At 47.4% G+C, this 19,500-nt stretch overlaps 1 protein-coding gene across 1 annotated transcript; it reads left to right on the top strand.

Moving 5' to 3' along the window:
• Positions 1-13,864: 13,864 nt before the first annotated feature.
• Positions 13,865-18,878, top strand: LOC308068223 (leukotriene C4 synthase-like). Its single transcript, XM_080398456.1, has 5 exons — positions 13,865-14,253; positions 15,533-15,632; positions 17,384-17,454; positions 17,689-17,770; positions 18,157-18,878. The coding sequence occupies exons 1-5, from the start codon at positions 14,196-14,198 to the stop codon at positions 18,281-18,283; spliced, it is 438 nt and encodes a 145-aa protein (XP_080254582.1). The 5' UTR covers positions 13,865-14,195; the 3' UTR covers positions 18,284-18,878.
• Positions 18,879-19,500: the final 622 nt, after the last annotated feature.

The raw sequence follows: 19,500 nt of genomic DNA on the forward strand, positions 1-19,500 counted from the left end.
CCCCCCACTCCCTCCCCCGCCGGGGGTTGGAGGGGGAAACCAAGCAGCCGCAGATGACTGCCTGCCACTTCATCCGTGCGCCGGCCCCCTGGTTAAAAAGTTTGAGGACCCCTGCTCCAGGACATAGCAGGTCCCATGGCCAGGATTGCCCAGGAGACCCCCACCCACTCCCCACTCACCCCTTGGCTTCAAGGGACACAAACACCTTCAGCCCTGCACGAGAAGCCAGGCATCTGGGGCCAAATGCAATCCTGGGGTAACTGAGCTGGCTTTAGCACAGTGCTCTCCAACAGCAGCTGCCTGCCTTCCCCACTGCATCCTCTTCTCAAAAACGTGCAAAAATCGTGGTAGAGCAGCTGCATTCCTGACATGCCATGTAAACAGCACAAGGCCACCTCGCACCCCTGGCCCGTCCTAATCCCAATTTGCTGAAGTCAATAAACAGGGAATTAGCAGCACTTAACTCGGTGACCTCTCCAGACGTGCCACCCTCCCGCTCACAGCCATCAGCTCCTGGAGCTGAAGAGGCTGGGTCGCAGGAAGCAAATATTTCAGTAATTTTGCCTTTGTCTGTGTCTGACCAAAACCCTCATCACTCTCTTCTTTTAAGGAAGACAGAAATCCGGATGTGGTTGTTAGTCTGTGTGCTGGCTTTTGAGGTTTGTTTGGTTTTTTTTACTCTTCTGTATTGTTTTCACTTTAATCTCCCATGTTTCACACGGAGCCCGTTTCTCTTTATATTACCAGCATGCCACCCTCCATGTGGCTTGCTCCTTCATGCTCGTGTGGCTGTGCTATGGCTGAAGTCAGGTGCCTGTCCTGGCTGAAAGCAAATCAGCTAAGAGACACTTGGTTTGATCTCAGCTGGATTAGCAGCATTGGCCTTTTTAGGAGCAGCACAGATGTAGGTATACTTGACCAATTTGTGAAACTGTATCTCTAACACCCAATGTAATTGCTGATGAAGGTAGGTTTGTGCTGAAATACTGCACTATCAATCAGAATGGCCAAGGCGGGACATACATCCTATTCAGTTGCCCTTGCTATGGAGCATCATCTTTTGATAGATGGCCCAGGTGGAAGACTGAGCTTGGCAACCTCTTAAATTGCCATTTAAATTGCTATCAAGAGGTCTGTACGCTCTGAGAAACAACCCTCCCAGGGAAAAATTCCTCCTAGAAAAAGCGCCTTCCTGCCATGTGTGAGGTGCGAGGAAGAGCATATGCCCACAGAGTGGGTCACAGCAGAGCTGCAGTGGCTGCAAACAGCCAATAAGGATTTCATGTGTGCTTGCTGCGTCCCTAATAACACCTTGGTCATACATCAGAGCTGCAAGGCAGCTCCCCCTCCAAAAACAGTAACAGTGCTGCTCAAGAGGGTGATCCGTGCCAGGGTGGTCCATGCCTGTGCTCACGGCAGGAAGGTTTCAGCAGATGGAGAGGCAAGGTAAGTCTGGGTGTGCTGAGGATTTAGGCCCATATGTTAGTTAGAACGTAAAATTGTCATTATTCAGGTGGAAATATTTCCCTGTAAACTGAAATTACTTAAGAACCATTCTCTGATGCTAGCTTCCAACTAAGGTCACAAACCCACTGGAGCCATTACAGAAGCTGCAATCACCAGCAGCTCTGGTCCTTGCACTTTTCCTTGGCCTGGCCAGTGGTGCTCACTCCCAGCTGCCTGCCAGAGCTGGTTTCAGATCCCTGGACCGCAGTGGTGTCTGTGTTTCCTTCCACTGCTCGGGGAGTTCCCTGACTTAGCCATGCCTGGCAGGAAGGTGACCTGTGCAGCCACAGAGATGGTCTTCCCCAAGGAGCATCTGGAAGGTCTGTGGCACATCCATCCCAGGCAGGCATCCCTCCCTCTGCAGGCAGGACACTGCTTGCTGCACCAGGGGGGCTGCAACGCTCCCAGCTAAAGCACCACCGACACATTTGCTGCCCCATGGCTGCTTCTGCATACCGGCCCCCGGGGACCATCTGCATCTTCCCATTCTGATGGTTTTCCTGTCTCGTATAGCTATTACACACAAAAAAAGCTGATGCACATTTATTTTCCAAAGAAAATGATAATGAGACTCCCTTTGCAAGATGAGGTCTCCTGTGCTTTCCTAAGGACAGCAAAGGGGGCTGAACGAGAGAACTATGCCCAGGCACAGCGGAGAGAGGCTCTTGTTTCTCCCATCGGAAGGACCAGCTGAACACCCACTGTTCCCATCTGCAGCTCCCCAGTGCCTTCTGGTGGCAAAAATGCATTAAAATCTCCCTCCCAGACTTTGCTTCTCTCGAGCCGGGGCCAAACACTTGCACTGGGCGTGTGGTTCGGGGCCCGTCGTGCCCCATTCCTCACCGCCCCGCAGAGTCCTCTGAAATTCCTCCTCTCTTCTGCAGAAAAAGGCTCCATTCTGTGCCAGAAAGGAAGGTGGGGAACAAGCAAACCCTGCCCTTCTAAGGGTCCAACAGCCTCTAGGGGTGAGACGTGTCCCCAACATGTATTTCCCTGCCCCACAGGGGCTCTCAGCTCCTGGCAGCCCTTTGCCAGTGTCCCCAGCAAGCGCAGGCACCTCCGAGTCTCGATCCTGCTCCAGCTGCCCAGCGTTAGCTGGTCAGGAGTGGTGGACGGATTTCCATCCCTGGTTGCCCGGAGCAAAGCAGCCAGGAGTGAAGAGTTTATAGGATTTGCTGCTGCTTGTGTTTGTGATAGTCATCTCCCAGGAAGGGATTAGCTGCTGGGTCGGGAGGTGGTCCTGCGCCTGCCTGGCCTCTGGAGTCCAGCAGGAACAAAGGGTGTGCTAAGATCTTTGTCACTGCTGGAGTGACCGGCTTGCCAAACCACACTGTAACCAGGGACGGCAACCAATTCGGCACGGATGTGGCAGCAGGACAAAGGGGAGGACCATGGGTAGCCCCTACTTCCCACCCGTTGTGTGGAGTTTTGTGCAGTGAAGGTGAGTGACCTCAGCAGGTCTAACGTGGTGGTGGTGGTCTGCCAGGGTTCTCTGTGGGAATATGCTGCATTTTCTTGCATTGCTGTGGCTGACAAAACCAAGATAATGTTAACAATGATGTATGCATTCCCTCCCTCATTAGAATGGTTACAGAGGAAGATTTCCTTTCATTCACTTGTTCTTCACAGTCTGAACTCTTGCCTGAAAGCATCAGATAATGGGCAAAGGTGTGCACTATGGAGAGGAACTGGAGGTTTCTTTCATGAGAAAATCTATGTTTATATTGTACCTGAGCCAGCTGCTCCCAGGAGCTCCCCAGAGTGTAAGGTGAACCTTAGATACAGCCTGTGGTGTCCGTATTGTCTTTGTAGATATCTGAAAACCCTTTGGATGGGAAGCCAGGGCTGTCCACATCACTGGCAAGCGCCTATGAGAGCTCTGCAACCCTCCCCAGTGTCAGGCCAAAGGCTCTGCTTTGGAGCTGCTTGTGCACGACAACGTGGAGACAGAGGGACTTGATGGCTGTGTTTCTCCTTGCATTAACACCAAACATTTCTGGCCATCCTGACTCAGACTGAGGGAACAGTAGAGCCTGTCTCTAGGCTTACCTGCCGAGTTTGGGTCTCGCTGCTGCTGCTGTTCGATTACGGGGGAATTAAAGGAAATGATGCTTAATGTTATTTCAGAAATCAAACCCCTTTTTTTAAAGCAGATCTAGGCAAGAGCATGTCAACCAAAGAAGATGTGAGAATCTGGAATCCACTGAGTTTTTCTTCCAGTTTGGAGTAAGGAGAGTGATTAGTGTGGCCCTAAGAGTGTGATATTCTCGCTGTTCTTTACTGTCCTGAGCTCAGATTCACCCCAGTTTTCAGTGAAGCTGGCTGAAAAGCTAGAATTTGTTAAAATATCCTGAACATGGCTGTTCTAATAATGTTTCCAGGGAAAATGGTGAGTCATGGATTGGAAAGCAGCACTGTGGCTGTGTGGAAGTGCAACAAGTGGTGCAGTACTCTCTATAGAATTAGAAGGTGCAGATGCTTTCTTATGTAGAAACCCAAGAGAGTGTGGGGGTGGCAATTTATTGCAGAACTGGCTGGCTATTGAAAAATCAAGCAGAAGTTGGGGGATGAGAAGTTTCCTTTGATATATAGGCTGATAGGACAATGAAGGTCATCTAGAATCAGTTGCAGAAAATGTCTGCCTGGCACAAGAGTGAAAGGAATGGTTAAGGTGACACAAGTGAAACATGACAACCTTTGCTTGCATTTTCAAGTCAAATGGCTTAGAGTTAGATCTTATCATTTAAGACCTGAATTAATCATGGGGGGAGTATTATAACAGAAAGAAATAGATCAAATTATAAAGGCAAGCTGCTACCAAGCATTTCAATGGAAACTCAAAAGAATGAGGAGGAATGAAGAGATAGATCTGATTAAGACTAATAAAAATATCAGCTGTGCCTCAGGGAATGCTGTTGTTCTCAAACACAAATTCCAGAGTCAAAAATATGGTGCTTTAGTTTTCCATCAAAAAACAGGCTAGGTGAGAGCTTGAATTCTTTCAGAGCGTGCTAACCCCACCAAGATGAAGAGGCTCGCAGCTGAGTTTGCCTTTGCAGAAAATGTGGTTTATAACTATGCAGTGTATATCAGACAAGCTCACTATGCTGGTTTTACATTTCCAGTTCATTCCTTTCATTTATTCTATGTGTTTCCTCCATGAAACTCTCCTCTTTGCAAGTGCATATATGTGGAACTGGAATCAGTCACTGGCTGACATAATTAGCTTCTTTTGCAATTTTTGGATATTTTGATCTAAGACTTTGTCCTGTGAACAGGTACATTTTTAATCTGTCTATAACTCTGTGACAAGGGTCTTTCCATTTGTTCCTGCTGGGCAACCCCCATCCAAGGTAAAAGTGGACTGAGCTGCGAGGTTTCTGTAATCCTAGATAGACTTTTGTTAGAGGTTGTTTTCTGATACCTTTTTACAAGGCAGCAAAAGGAATCAAAGAGATCCTCCTCCCTTCATGAATATAAAGATGTCGATCTGAGGCAAACTCAGAAAAATCCTCAAATTAAATCTAACTTGAAACCTGTTTCTAATTGTTTACTGATTTTTAAACTGATTACAAAAGCAGTATCCGCTAAAGCAGCTCTTCATAGATTTTTATATATATATATATACACACACACGTATATATATTAAAAATCTGTATATGTATAATAAAAATTGATAGGTAATAAAAATACACATATTTTAAAAATCTATCTGTATGTATGTAGTTAAGAAACCCTGTATTTAGGGTTAAGAAGATCATTGGTACAAGAAATGTTAAATACTGAAAGGGTTGATCATTAGAGGACTTTGGGAGGAATTTGAACTTATTTTCACTACAGTTGAAAAAAAAACAGTGTCCTGCAGATAGCAGCTGAATGTGTGAATATATTGGATTAACCTCTGGAAATTATGGGCGGAGATTTTTTCTGTTTGCTTTAGTAACAACCTAAGCACTGGTCCCTGGTAAGTCCTGTACCAACAGACTGGATTGTGTATTCCTGAACAGCAACATCTTTCTTTGACAGAAGTTAAAAATTCCAGAAACTAGTAGTCTCCTAATAAAATCTCCCACAAAAACTTGAATTAAGGATAACAGGGCAAGGACCTTATTGTCTGCTTGACATCCACCCTGCTATTTATCAGACAAAATAAAAGATTTTTTCTTGAAGCGTAACCTGTTGGCATTTCTTTATAGAACAGGTGAAACTGATCCTTAAAGTCAGCTTACAATAAAAGCCCTCGTAGGTGGGCAGATACACTTTTCCAAGTGGAGGTTCAAGCTGACATCCCAGTTCTCCTGCCTGTCCTCACTGCCACAGGTAGCTAGCTCAGAAGGGATTTTGCTTGCTTGGTTGGCTGTAGCCAGTCCCATAAGCTCTCTGGTTGCTTCATAACCATCACTTCTAGTCTTGCCTGCACTAGAAAGTCTGGCAGACAGGCAGTTATAGACAGCAAGCAGTTACTGGTTTGGTGAGTCAATGAATTGAAATCCCATTTGGCTGCCTTGGCCCAGGCAATATCCTTATAGCACTAGGCTATATCAGCAAATGATGAGCAGTCACACGGGTTATTGTTAATTCTCTTTCTGTGGCACATGGCTATGAAGATCTTTTAAATAGATTGTAAGACACCGGTGCTCGTCTTGGAGGCAATTGCAGGAATTTGAGATTGAGCTCCCTTAAATCCCTTTCTTGTATAATCTGCTTTTATTTTTAATTTCTAGTGCTGTTATTCCTGCTGCCAAAGGCTTAGTTGTCGCACAGATACCAGAGCTCTTTTTTCCACTCAAAGGACAAGGCAAATTGTTCTTTGGTATTTGCAGAACTATAGCAACAGCCAAAAATTTAAGAGGGGTATTCAGGAGAAGACCAAGACAGTGAATAAAGTGCACAAGCTGTTACATGTAATCACTGAAACTGTACAAGGGCATAGCATCCATTTGGGATCTCTGCAGGTGCTAAACAAAAGGACTAAATTGTGATGTAAAACTGCAATGACCAGCACTAATGTCAGGGCTTTCAAATACCAAAGACCAAGACCCTCTATGTTGTGTTCAACTGTGCTTTGCCATGCCAGACACTGGATAAAAGTCTACTCTGATCATGCAGAGCTAGGGGATGAATGCTGTCCTGCAGACAGAAACCTCTGTAGCCAGGAGACATCAAGCACTGGCTTGGGCACTGAGAATTTTCTTAATAGAAGTGGCTACTATCAAGACATGCAAAATTATTAGGCAGCATCCCAGTCCTGTGCAATGTGGAGCAGATGGATGGATGCTGGAAATTGGGTTTCCTGAAGTGTGATGCAACAGGCAGCGGGATCCACATTCCAGTACTGTCCATCTTGCTTATAGCCGTCACAGGCACAAATCAAAAAAAAGTATGTCTATGTGGTTTGCAGACAATGTATTGAAAGCATGATGTCTTTTGAAGGGTTGTATCACTAAGAAAGCAAGTTTGCCTTAAAACAAACATTGAATGCACCTCACTGTAAGAAGGCAGTGGAATTACATGAGGAAACTGGAAGCAGTGGAATACTTCTTGTGCAAGGGCTACAAGAAATCTTCACATTATGGCAGGTCCTCTCTGCCTTTTTCCCCAGCAGAGCTTTGGGGTACTGATCATACAGCTCTAATCAGGAGGTCAGCATCTGCCTGGTATCACTTGGTGAATCTTCTTGTCAGCGCACTTACAGGCACCATCCATCCCACCGCCAGGTTTTGGGAGGCAGATAGTCTGCAAAGTAGCATCACTTCAATTGCCATTTCAGCCTCCCAGTGGTTAAAAGCAAGGCTGTGCAGGCAAGTTTGGTATTTAGCGCTGTTTCTGGTCATTCTATTCTTTTACACAATTGCATCGTGCAACCACTTCACACCCTAAAAATAAACTCAGCTGGTTTTAAAGCAATTCCTTTGTCCCAGTGTGGGACTGAGCATGGCTTTGTGATTGCTGAGAGGCAGTTTCTCACATTTTTCAAAAGCTCCCAGTTCTTGATGAACTCATCAGCTACTTCTCAGAGGCCTCTGGGAAGAGCAGGATTTTCTAACTTGGAGCACCTGTGCATCTGTCCTGGCTTCCCACAACACAGCCCCCAGCTGCCTGCCTCTGTGGGCCAGCACTGCCGTAGCTGGAGAGGCTGAAGTTGCTCTGAAGATGCTGGAAGACGACTGATGTCAGGATGGGTGCTTGGTCCCAGTGTCACCTCTGGGACCACTTTTTGCAAGCCAGGAGCAGGGAAAAAAAGTCTCAGAAGGAGCATCTGCTTTTGATACCTTAAGTGGTGTCCCCCAACTTGAGACGCTGGGAGCAGGAGTTATCTGTCCTTGCTGGTGGACAGCAGAGCTGGGGCAGCCTTCATGCAGCATCCGGGCTCCACACGAGGCTGGAGGAGTTGTGTTCCTGTGGCACCTCTTCCCAGGGTCTGTCCCCAGCCCCACTCTCCCTGTGGCTGCCACCATCAAGTATGTGCAGGTCAGCTCAACCTTGGCCAGGTTCTGACATGCAAAAGATACAGAAGAAAAAAATAAATAACAGCCAGTAACCAGAAACCTGTCTGTTCCCAAACTCACATCTTGCCCCCATGACCTATAGCTGCAGCCATCTTCCTGGTCCTGTGCAGCAGGAGGTGCAGAGGCCAGCTGTTGAACCTCTCCTTCAGAGACGGGAGAAGGGACAGAGCCCATTTGAGTTTCTCTGGGCTCAGCTGTTTAAGTGACCCAGGCAGCCTCTCCACACTGCTTGTGCTGCATTTGCAACCTCACAGCAACAGCACAGTGTGTGTACTGGCAGCGCTGGTGGCATCCCACCCGGTACCCACGCTCCCTTTCTTGTCTGGCTGCCCCGTCCCCTCAGGCACATCACTCAGGGCATTTTCTGGGCACACAAGAGCAAACGAGCTCAAAGAACAGCAGTCCAAACAATGCCCTGCTCTTATCCACAGTATCTGCCTTTGGTTCTTTCCAAAGATGTATTTCAAAACTTTCCAATACTGCTGACACCAGAGAAGATTTACAGAAACATCTGTCTGTCTTCTAATGCATCCGGCTGTGCTGCTCCCAGTACCTTCTGCTCTTGCATGAGCTCCTCTGCAGGCCTTGTTACTTGTCCCATGCTGATGGCTGGAGACTCTGCGGTCTCACCCTCCATGCTTGTCCAGCTCAGCTGTGGTCCAGGTTGATGGATAGGGTGACACGGAGCAGGACACTTGGCAGGACACAGGCTGCCATAGGGTGCAGTCCCACAGCGCCAAGCAAGGAAAGCAGAGCAGCTCCGGTGAGGATGACCAGGACAGACACAGCCCAGAGATGGCCGTGCCAGCCTATCACAATAAGTGATGTCCAAGGAAGCCAAGTTCAAGGGCAAGGCATATGACTGGACACAGGTGGCCATGGCAAAATATGAGTGGGAGGGCTTGAGGTTAAATGCAGCTCCCGACTGAACCAGGGAGCCCCCACAGAATTTCTCTGCAGCTCACATTCTCTTCCCAGCCGTGTGGTCCCCACTTACAGAGCTGGCCTTGAGCACGGGCAGCCCAGCCTGCATCTCCATCCACATCACATTCCGCCTACTGCAGATCTCCCCCAGCACCACCTCCTTTGCCTCCCTGAAATTTCTCCTTTCCCCTAACCCCATGTGGGAGAGGACTTTGGTGTGAAAAGTGACGGTAACAGCAGAGGGACCACTGCCCTCCCGACTGCCCATCCCTGTAGATATGACCCTGCAGAGCAACACCTCCCCAGTTCAAGCAAATTCCCCCCACGCTTCCCCCCTGCCTGGCAAGCCAAGGGTCTCACCTTTGCAGGAGACCTACCAGGAATGCCAGTCTCTCCCCTAGAAAATGTCCCCTCAGAGCTGCCCTCTCTGAGCCCCTCTCTGATGCCCTGCCCAGCAGTGTCTCATAACTGGGTAGTGCTGGCTGCCACCCGCCTTTCTGCTCCAAACAAGATGGAAGAGCTACATGGCTGTATTTCTTCGCCCCTATAATTTAGGAAAAGGGAAGCTGCACTCCATGACCACTCTTCAGCCTTTGATGTATTTTGATGTGCCCTGTAGCCTTGCAATTTTTTTCCCCACATCATTATAGGATAATACTAACTGTCTGTTAACATAAGAACTGCCACAGATGTTTGAAAGGCTTGTTTGTCCCTCTGCAAAGGGAAATCCTCCCCCTCCCTGCCATATGCACTTACTGCTCCAGAGATTCGTTCTTCTTCGAGCTAACCAGAGATGCATCTGCCTTTCTGGCTTTGTTCTTCTTGTTTATTTGCTATTTCTGACATTCTGCTGAAAAAGTAGTAGGAAAATTGGCAAAATACATGGAAAGGAGTTTCCTCATGTGACAATAACACAAGACAAGGCAGGACAAGGAAGGGCTTTAATTTGCCTGTTTTAATATTTTTAACAGATGTTGACCATAAAAGAAAGGGTATTATTCATTTGCATGTATCAGTGCCTTTTGATGATGGGCTAAGGGGAGGATATTGGCATTGCTTTTATACTCATGTGCCCTCTAGTCAGATTTAATATGCGTACAGATAAAGCTCACCAAACTCCTTCAGAAGAAATCTTTAAAAAAAATTCTCCAAATTATCCCTAACTAACCAAATTAGTATATATACTCATTTATGTAGTTTCTCAAAGACTCAGCTTTCCATCTTGGTTTTTAGAAAATGGCTTTGAATGTTTTCCCCATTTTATCTTCAAAACGAAGCTCTTCACCTTTACTGAGATGAGAAACACTGTCAATAGGAGCGCTTGGCCACAGTCCTGCTCCATGCAGCGTCATTCAAGCAGAGGGCCAAAGCAGCCCAGGGATTTGTTTGGCCCTTAGAAATTTTGCTGTTACTAATGATTTGAGAGCATTTATGTGACCTCTTTGATATGCCACCAATATAGAAATCTCAGGATTTGTAAATCAGTCTGAAATCTGCCTAGATTAACAGGCTAACACACATCTCCAATATATACTGAATTTGTACTCTGAGGGATGCTTCACACGGTGCCAGCCTGGATGTTGCTGCCGAAACCAACCACCTGCTATTTCACTTTCAGAAAGGAGAAGCCTCTGTATACATTCACATTTTAGGAAGACATGGTAATTCCTGTCATGCAAAGTTTTTATGGTTATTGCAAAATGCAGAACCCAGGACACATTTCAAAATTCTTAGGAGATCTGAGTCAGCTTTTGCCTTACTGGGCCTTGGTGGGAACCGCAGAGCAGAAATAGACCACAGCTGTCCCCTTTCCTTGGAATGGCCCCATGGGGCCAACTGCATCTTTGTAAGGGATGAAATGCTCAACCGGCCTTTTCTTACCATATTTTTAGCCTGTCCTCCCACTTCAAGCTGCAAAATCCAAGAATTCCAGGAAAATCTCAACACATGTTGGTTTAAGAGAAGCCTCTGCAAGCATGGGAGGTGAGGAAGGCGTGTCACCAGCCCCACCATCCCAGCCTGAGGGAGCTGCTAGTTGAACAGACTGAGGTGCTTGGGGCTGAGCTCTCTTTCATTCTCTTGAACTAGAAAAACTCTTTTTTTCTGTGTAGCTTTTAATTCTTTTGAAGGAAAACCCCTGTCTTTTTTTCTATGTGGCTGTTAGAGTGACACTAAGTGTTCTCTCAAGCTGTTCCACAGCCACGGGTTTGAGTGTGCTCAGTGGCTGCAAAAGAATGCAGAAAGAGAGGAAACACAACTGCCAACTACATTAGAAACTACTTCCATATTTTTACAATACGATTGGAAGGACGAGGAACCTGCATGCTTCACAGCTGAAGGGTAAGTTGCTGCAAAATGTTCCCCATTCCACTAACAGAAAGCTCTTAGCCCATGGTACTCCCATGAAATACATTTCTAGGGGGATGTTATTGCATGTAAATGGTGCTGGACTCAGTGCTGCTGGCTTCTCCTTGCCCCACTGCTCCTGGGGATTAATAGGTAGTGCAAACTCTGTGGATGCTTAAAATTCCTCCAAGCCTCTTGTGTTCCTTGTATTTCTTCCCAAGATTATTTTAATCTCAATTGGTGTTGCAGTCCAGCTCACAGTGTGGCCCTACGGTGGTAATCAGGAGGAAGAAAGGATTAATGGCTGCAGAAAGAGGTAGCAGAAGCAACCATGGGCACAGAGAAACACCTCTAGCAATGACTCAGTGGGAGGTGCGAAGAATATGGACCATGCCAAATCCAGCTGCCTGGTGATGCAGGGCCACATTCACATGGTGTAACCTGGAGAGCAGAGTAACCACCAGGGAGTGGCAGAGGGGGACAGCTTTTCTTTAGCTGCTGCTCAGCAAATGCATCCTGAGGTGCGCCTGGTACTACAGGACTTGGCTTTGCTTAGGAGGAAATGAAGCCATGTCAGCCTTGGAGGGTGAGGTTTTGAAATGTGCTTATTCCAGTGTCATTGCAGGTGGATGATGACAGTGGTGACTCCTTGTCCCCACCTCCCTACCCTGGCTGTCCTCCTGCCCCTCTCCTCCCGCAGAGCCCAGGGATGCGGTGGCCATGTAGCCAGCTGGGCTCACCAAGCTGCCTGCAAGCGGGTCTCCCTTTGCTTGTGGACCGGGAAGTTTTCTGCCTGATCAACGGTGTGATCTGAGTCACCTCGTGGCTGCCGTGGCTGTAGTTGTTAGGCTGGATGCAAACAGCAGGGAGGTGGTGGAGGCTGTGGAGGGACGAGGGGGACCATGTATGCTGGCTGGAGCCTGCTGTGGCATCCCCTACGCAGGGATGCCGGTGGTCACTGTGGTCTGCAGGGTGCTGAGGCTGTCCTCCAGTGACAGTCCCATCATCGAAGGGCATTTAGTACTGGGAGGAGGGTACCTGTGTCTGTGTCTTGCAAACACTGAGTGAGAATGGAAAATAGGGAGAGTTCTGATGGTGACAAACAGGGACAAGAAAAATGTTGTGCCCTTTAGGAGGTAAAGACAGCTTGAAAAATTGTGCTTATGGGGGAGGGAGGAGGAGGGGAGAGACATCTGTGCTTGTTTATTCATTCATGTTTCTACTAGTCTTTATTATATTTAGACTACGCTAGATGATACTGGAAGTATTTTGCATCTAATGATGACCTGGGGAGCAGGAGTGCTCTGGGGAAGGCCTTTACAGCTCCTCCTGGCCCAGGTTTCCTTACACATATTTGACACTTGATACAGGTTATGCTGCACTGTCATCTCATGGGGGTGTAAGTTTGGATCTTTTTTGTTTGATTGTATTGCTTTATATTTTCTTTTGCTAGCAGGCTGTAATCAGACAGGAGCAGAAGGAAATCAAACATCATTAAGCATTGCGAGACCTCTGCCCTTTTTGAGCTGACACAGGAAAGTCCTTAATTTCTTTGACAACTAAATGGGAGAAAATGAAAACACAATGTTCCTTGTTTTTCTAAACAGTTGCTGCACTGAAAAAGGATAATTTCAGAGATGAAGGAATTAATCTTAGAGCTGTTGGTTGAGAAGCGATGGTGTCTGGTATTTGGAGAAATACTAAGCTGGGACATTGTAATAGCCTCTTCAGGTGCCTTTATCCCTTACAGAGAGGCAGAAAACTGGAACCAGTTTATTGCTTCTTAGAAAGTCTATCAAGGAATCAACATACAATGTAATTTCTGTAAATTGCTTTAATCTGATCTTATTTTCTATAATAGTCATGTTTAACGACCACTTTGTCTTAACCCACTTTCCTTTTTCCCTGAATGGAAGGCAAAATTCTTCAAACAAAGGAGAGGAAGGAAACAAAGCCAGCAGTCTCAGCAGCTCACAGCCGTGCCAGCTTTGTGCTGTTAGACAGGAATTAGCTGAGTGGGGTCTCTCCTGATGTGTGAAAACATCATTTTCCTTTTCCTATATCCTGATGAATTCTGCAGGGTTTTGCCCGCACAGAACTCTCTCTGTGTTTACGATGAAAGTTAATTTGGCTGAGGAATGATCAGAAACCTTAAGTGCACAGCTCCCAGGCTTTCCAGTACAAGGCTGGCTCTGAAATGCTTGCAGTGTCTGACAGTCATTCTGCAGGACCTACGCCCAAATGAAGCATCACTGTGCAAGACAGATCTATACCTTTTATACTTTATCACATCCTGTCTTATCGTTGCAGTGGGTTTTTCACTCATGGGCTTTATTCAATGCTGTCTCAGTGTCATTCTCTGTGCCCAACACGTGCTTTGCAGAGTCTATGCATGCAGTGATATGTACCATGAAAAGCCGCCTGTCCTGATGCTCAAGTGGTGCAGAACAGCCCCAATGGGGCTGCAGTTTCTCATGCAACATCAGCCAGAGGGATGTGCCTTGGCCTTTCTTAGGAGCGGTTTTAAGCCAGATACCCCAGGGCGAGCACATTGCTGGGCTGTTGAGATTTCTCCCCCCCCAGTTCAGCTGCCAGTTCCCCTCTCTTATCTCTCATGTTTGCTCTCTGCTGGCTTTTCCGCTTCCTCATAACTCATTCCTGGAAAAGGGAGGGTGGGAACAGAAATATTCCATTAAGCTTCTCTCTGCTGATTCACATCTGCATAATGCATATGGTAACAGGCAAACCAGACTCCTGGGTTTAAGCACCACATACAAATCTTCTCTGTTTCATTACAGCAAACCTATGCTACCAGCTACCACCACTGACTGCCACATCAGCAAGGACTAAACCGGGGTAGAGGAGCTTCTGATCAAGAAATCAGATTTTCTAGGGTCTGGAACAGTCAATATGTTGGATCAGATTCATCTGCTGGCTGCTGTGACAGTCCTGGGAGTCCTGGAGCAAGGTAGGGACCATTGGATGCACATGCCCAAATGCTTGCTGGGAAGTCTATTGTAGGTACCTCCACTGATTTCCTTTCACTTCCACATTTAATTTCTACTGTTGCACTGGCACTTGCCTGCTATTCGGACAGTAGACTGGTATCTTGTCTGGGTTTTGAAAAGTACTCAACAAAATGAGTGCCTGGGAAGCCCTTCACTGCAGTGTGGAAAGGTGGAAGAATGGGCTGCGATGGGTCTCCCAGCCTTGGTTCCACACTGCGTGACAATTTAATTCAGCATCTGGGTGGCTTATCAGTGGCATCAGTTCCCTCCCTATTCAGCTATCAGGATTTAGAAGGGGAAAGAATTAGAGATTGAAAAAGTCCTTGAAATTGGCAGTAGCAAAGTGCATCTGAACTGTGTAACAACTTCTATGGGTAAGAGATGATCTGTTAATCACATAAGAGAGAAAGCAGGTATCCACTAGTGGCATGTTACTGCATCCTCCTCGCTTTGCTGTTGCACTGGGTCATTCCTTCTCCTTGCCTGAAACTATCTGGGATTTTCATCCAGCTTTCTCTGCTATGCGGGCGTGAAAGGTTGGGAGGAGACAACAGAACTTTTGCCCCTACCTCTGGCAGTCTCCTGACCCCACCGTGCCCAGCCAGAGTGTTATCCCAAATCTGGATTCTTCGCACATCTTCACCTGGTGTGCAAGAGCAGAACCACACTCGGAGCTGAAGTGTATGTTCATTGCATGTCTGCGCAGAGATGGGTGCTAGGTTGTAAACCCACACAGCTAGCACACCTCTCAACACATACTAAAACTTTTGAGCAATTGTTTATATTTAGTTGTGGTTAATTCTCATTGGTTCTTACAAGCCTCAGCTCCTTTTGAAGATACAGCATTCTTGGTTTTCACCACCCATGTTCTGTGGGGAGGGGGCTTTCTTTGCTCAGGGGTGGATCTCTTAGTATGCTAATTAGGGTAGTTCACACACAGTTCCAGTAATTTTCTGTTTGGTCTCATTAACCGTTTGGTCCTCCTTGAGTTTATCTTGTGTCCCAGCTTGACATATTTGTGGTATCTACTCCTTCTCCATGATCAGTTTTGTTAACTGTTTGTAAGGATTAACTCTTTTTTTGTAAGGAAAATCCTCTGATTTTCAAATTCTTTCTTGTTTTTCACTATAGATATTTATATATCTTCCCTTTCCCCTCCCCTCTTTTTTTCTTTTTTAAAGTAAATAATTCTTGTATCAAGAGGACTGACCACTGTTCCTTTTCTCTCTTTTGCCGCAGCCTACTTCTTCCTCCAGGTCATCTATGCTAGGAGGGCATTTGGCATTTCTCCTCCAAAGAGCTCAGGCCCCCCTGAATTTGAGAGGATCTTTCGAGCACAGTAAGAAGCTCCTCTTATAAGATGCATGCCAGATCTCTTGTCTAATGGCACTGCCCCATCCCTGCTTTGCGATTCGTTTCTCAGGACTGTAATTCAGCTACTCGCCTTCTTCGGGGTTAAGTTAATGGGCTTAAGAGTTGGCATCAGGGCTGGTTGGCTCATGAGTCCTAAACACAGCAGCCAGCTGCTGATAGAACTCAGACGGGAATCTCTGCTGTAGAGTGCAGGGCTGCTAAAGACAGTTGTTGGTGATTGAAACTTCAGCTGGCTTCAGCCAAGTGGTGTCAAAGCCTCAGGCAGCTTTGTCACCAAAATCAGGAATAAAACCTCTTTAACACCACCTCAGGCACTGGGGTACTAACTGGGTACTTTAACACCACTGCAGCGCTGGGTACTCGGTGGCAACTCCACAAATCAAGTACACCTATGCAGATTTCACTGTTATATTTATACACAAAAATTACAAGGTTGTACACTCCCAGTTACAATGATTGGTTAGTAATTTGCATATAATTATAATATCTGCTGTGTCAGCCTCTTCTGTTGCTATGCTTGTGCAGGGGAAGGATCTTCACCTTCACAAGGGTCTGCTTGACCTCTGGGTGTGTTTGTTAGTGTTATAATGAAGGTAGTTCACTTCGGGACACCTTCAAAGTAAGTTTTGTTGCCAAGTTGGACAGCTAGATATTGGCCTTGCCAAGCTGTCCAATAACTCATCCTATACACAACAGAACCTAGGTTGCTCTGGTTATGGTCTAGAGAGTAAGCACTAAGGTTATTATGGTCTATAGGATAGGGACTTCAAGTAACACAGTCTTGGATAACAAGCAGCACAGCAACCCATATGTCATTGCTTAATAAGTGCTAACGTAATGCTAACATGGAGGTTAACTCCTTAAAATCAAGATGTTCCTATAGCTAACTTTCACAAATAAACAGAAATATAGAAAGATTCAGTAAAACTTTAAGATAATCTGCAACGGTTTCAGCCCTGCTCAGAACCCAGCTCAATGGAGAAGGGCAAGATCCCAGAGAGTTCTCACCTGGGGCCGGGCCGGGATAGCCACAATCCAGCACCTCTGCTGTGACTTCTGTGCTAGGGCTGCAGTGGGGAGGGAGGCAGAGAGGGAGGAGGCTTCCACTTTTGGTGTAGCTGAGCACTGAATAAAAAGCAGCCGGGCAGCAGGAGCAGGATCCCCTCAGCCATCCCCTTCCCTGCTCCTTTGCCAGCCCAGCCCAGCCTCAGCCTCATCCAGCATCTCTTAGTCCTACTACTTTGTCCCTGGGGGGACAGGGCATGGTGTACAAACAATCCAAACAGCTAAGTAATCCCTCCTGCTCCTGCACAAAGCCCAAGCTGTTCTGGCCTTATCTGCTTAAGATGCACTTCATCCTCAGCGCATCCCTGGGGCAGACCTTCCCTGAGGCTTTGGGGCTTGTACAGCAGGGTTTAAGCTGTAGCACTTGGGAAGGGGCAGTGAGGCTCGTTCATGGGGTCTTTCTGTGCATGGTCTGACCTGGACATCTTTTATTTAATTTCTGGTGCCTTGGAGACCCAGTTTCTTGCACTCTTTAATTCCTGTGAATAAAGCTGGGATGGGAACTGCAAGGAAAGTTTTTTGGTGACATCTTTTTATGGTGACATCATCTCTAAGAAGTGAAAGCCTCCAGCCTCTGGCAACTGCCAGGGGAAGCAAAAAAGAAGGATCTTCCTCCTTTCCCTTGTTTATGACATTCCTCTTTCCTGCCAGGGTGAACTCCTCTGAGTATTTTCCCATTTTCCTGGCACTTCTGTGGCAGGCTGGCCTCTTCTTCCATCAAGGTGAGAATAGACTGTTACCTGGTTTGTCACTGGATCTGTTCCCCTGAGTGCTGGCTCAGTCCTCGGGTCTTGCTCACCTTCTGAACAACAAATCTGGCAGTAACTCTGCCTCTGATGGAAGGGTAGAGCCAGAGGACACAAAGCCTCTGTTCCTTCACTTTGGGCTGCCTGCTTGATTCCAGGTAGCAGTAAAAAGCCTTTGGAGATGGTCACCGTGATCTCTCTCATCTGCAGGTGTGGCTGCAGGCTTGGGTCTGCTCTATCTCTATGCCCGCTACTGCTACTTTATAGGATACAGGACATCATCCTCAAAGAGGTAAACACCTCTGCCAGCCTGGAGTATGGGGTAACCCCTGGGGGTTTGCATTTGGGAACATAATGTGTTTCGGGGAAGCTCAGGACTCCTGGCTGCTTTGGGGTCTCTGTGTGACTCAGCCTTGCTGAGCTGGCCCCGACACATAACGTGGGCATGGGTACCGGGCTGGGGCCAGAGACTAAGACGTGGGGCAAGGCTGGAGCTGCCTGCAGCCCTTGCGGGTGTGTGTGTGCTCCCTCGAAGCAGGAGCAGGGCACAGGACCCCACGCAGTGGGCAGGGGACAGCCAGGGGCTGCCTTCCCACCTGTCCTCTGCAGAGAGGGAGGGACCACTCCCAGGCAAGAGCAGCAATGCTCAGTCTCAGCAGGCTCCCTCTCTCCCACCAGGCTCCCCGCAATATACTTTGGCACTGGAATTCTCTGGATTCTCATTGCAGCATCAGCCCTGGGCATCATTCATTTCTTCCTCTCTCACTACATGGGGCTGAATGTCCTCCAGCTTCTCACAGTATGAACCACCCCTCTGTACCTCATCAGTGTCCTTGCCTTTGAGCCCTGCTCCCTCTTGCCCACAGTAATAGACTGGCTGCAACTAATACAGCCCCCAGGAACAAATCCACCCTCACCTGAGTTTTCAGCACCTCCTTCCCTGATGCCCAGCACAGCCATGAACTGCTGAGTTCTTCAGGAGGCATTTTTCCACCATGGCACTCTTTGCCAGCTGCTCCATGCCTGATGTGGAAACAACAATGCTCCTAAACAAGGAGAATTTTAGGAAAACTGAACACACGAAAGAAAAATCATTGAAAACTCATCTCAGCCTGAGCTTCCCAGTGAGCTGTCCCAGGGAACTGCCATGTGTTCTCCTTCCTCCAACAGCTTGTGCCAGTTTTCCAAGGCCCACACCTAAGAAAGGCATTTGTTTGAAACCAGGTGTGGGCTGAGGCATAACAAAAGAGCCAAGGGGTAAACAGGAGCAACCACCAACCTGTTGTGCGAAAGTCTATTAGTGCCCTTGTGATGGTTATTAGCTGTTTCCTGTGGGCGATATTGTAAATCAGACTGCGCAAACTCATAACCACTACTGCATGTATAACTTTCAATACTGCTGAACGACAATGTGCACAAATAAAAAGGCACTGAGCTTGCTGTGCTGGGTGTCTCCTTGTGGGTCTGCAATTAGCAGGGAACAAAACCATGAGCATTTTAGTGCAAGGCAGCTGCCTTGGTTTCCCGGCCATGCAGTGCAACCCAGCCTGCAACCCTACATCCCACAGGAGGAGAGCTCTGTGTAGGGAGAAGCTGATTTTCACAGGTGCCGAGCTGAGCTCCCAGAAGGGCTGGATTTTCACAGGACCCAGCATCCACAACACCGATGCTTTTGGCCATTGGTCTGCTCATGTTAGCAACAGAGCTTAGAAAACGCCAGCAGTGCTCTGTGCCGTCATCACAGGGGGGTTCACACCAAACCCAGAGAGCAAAAATAACTGCATTAACATGCTGCCAGCCTAACCACATTTTGAAGCCCACCGTCCTCCCCTCCCTTCCCCAGCAGTAGGCATATCTAGACTGTAAGAACAAAAGGCAGGTGTTTTCTGGAAGAAGTGATTAATTTTTCACATTGTTTCATTTCCTCGCCTGCATCTTAAATTGGCTTATCCAGTAAAGCCTCTAGTCTGTTTCCCTTTGACCTCTCCTGCCTTGGAGTTGCACTGCTGTGTTGCGGTTGGC

The sequence above is a fragment of the Falco punctatus genome (assembly GCF_963210335.1).
Source record: "Falco punctatus genome assembly, chromosome: 8".
Lineage (NCBI taxonomy): Eukaryota > Metazoa > Chordata > Aves > Falconiformes > Falconidae > Falco > Falco punctatus.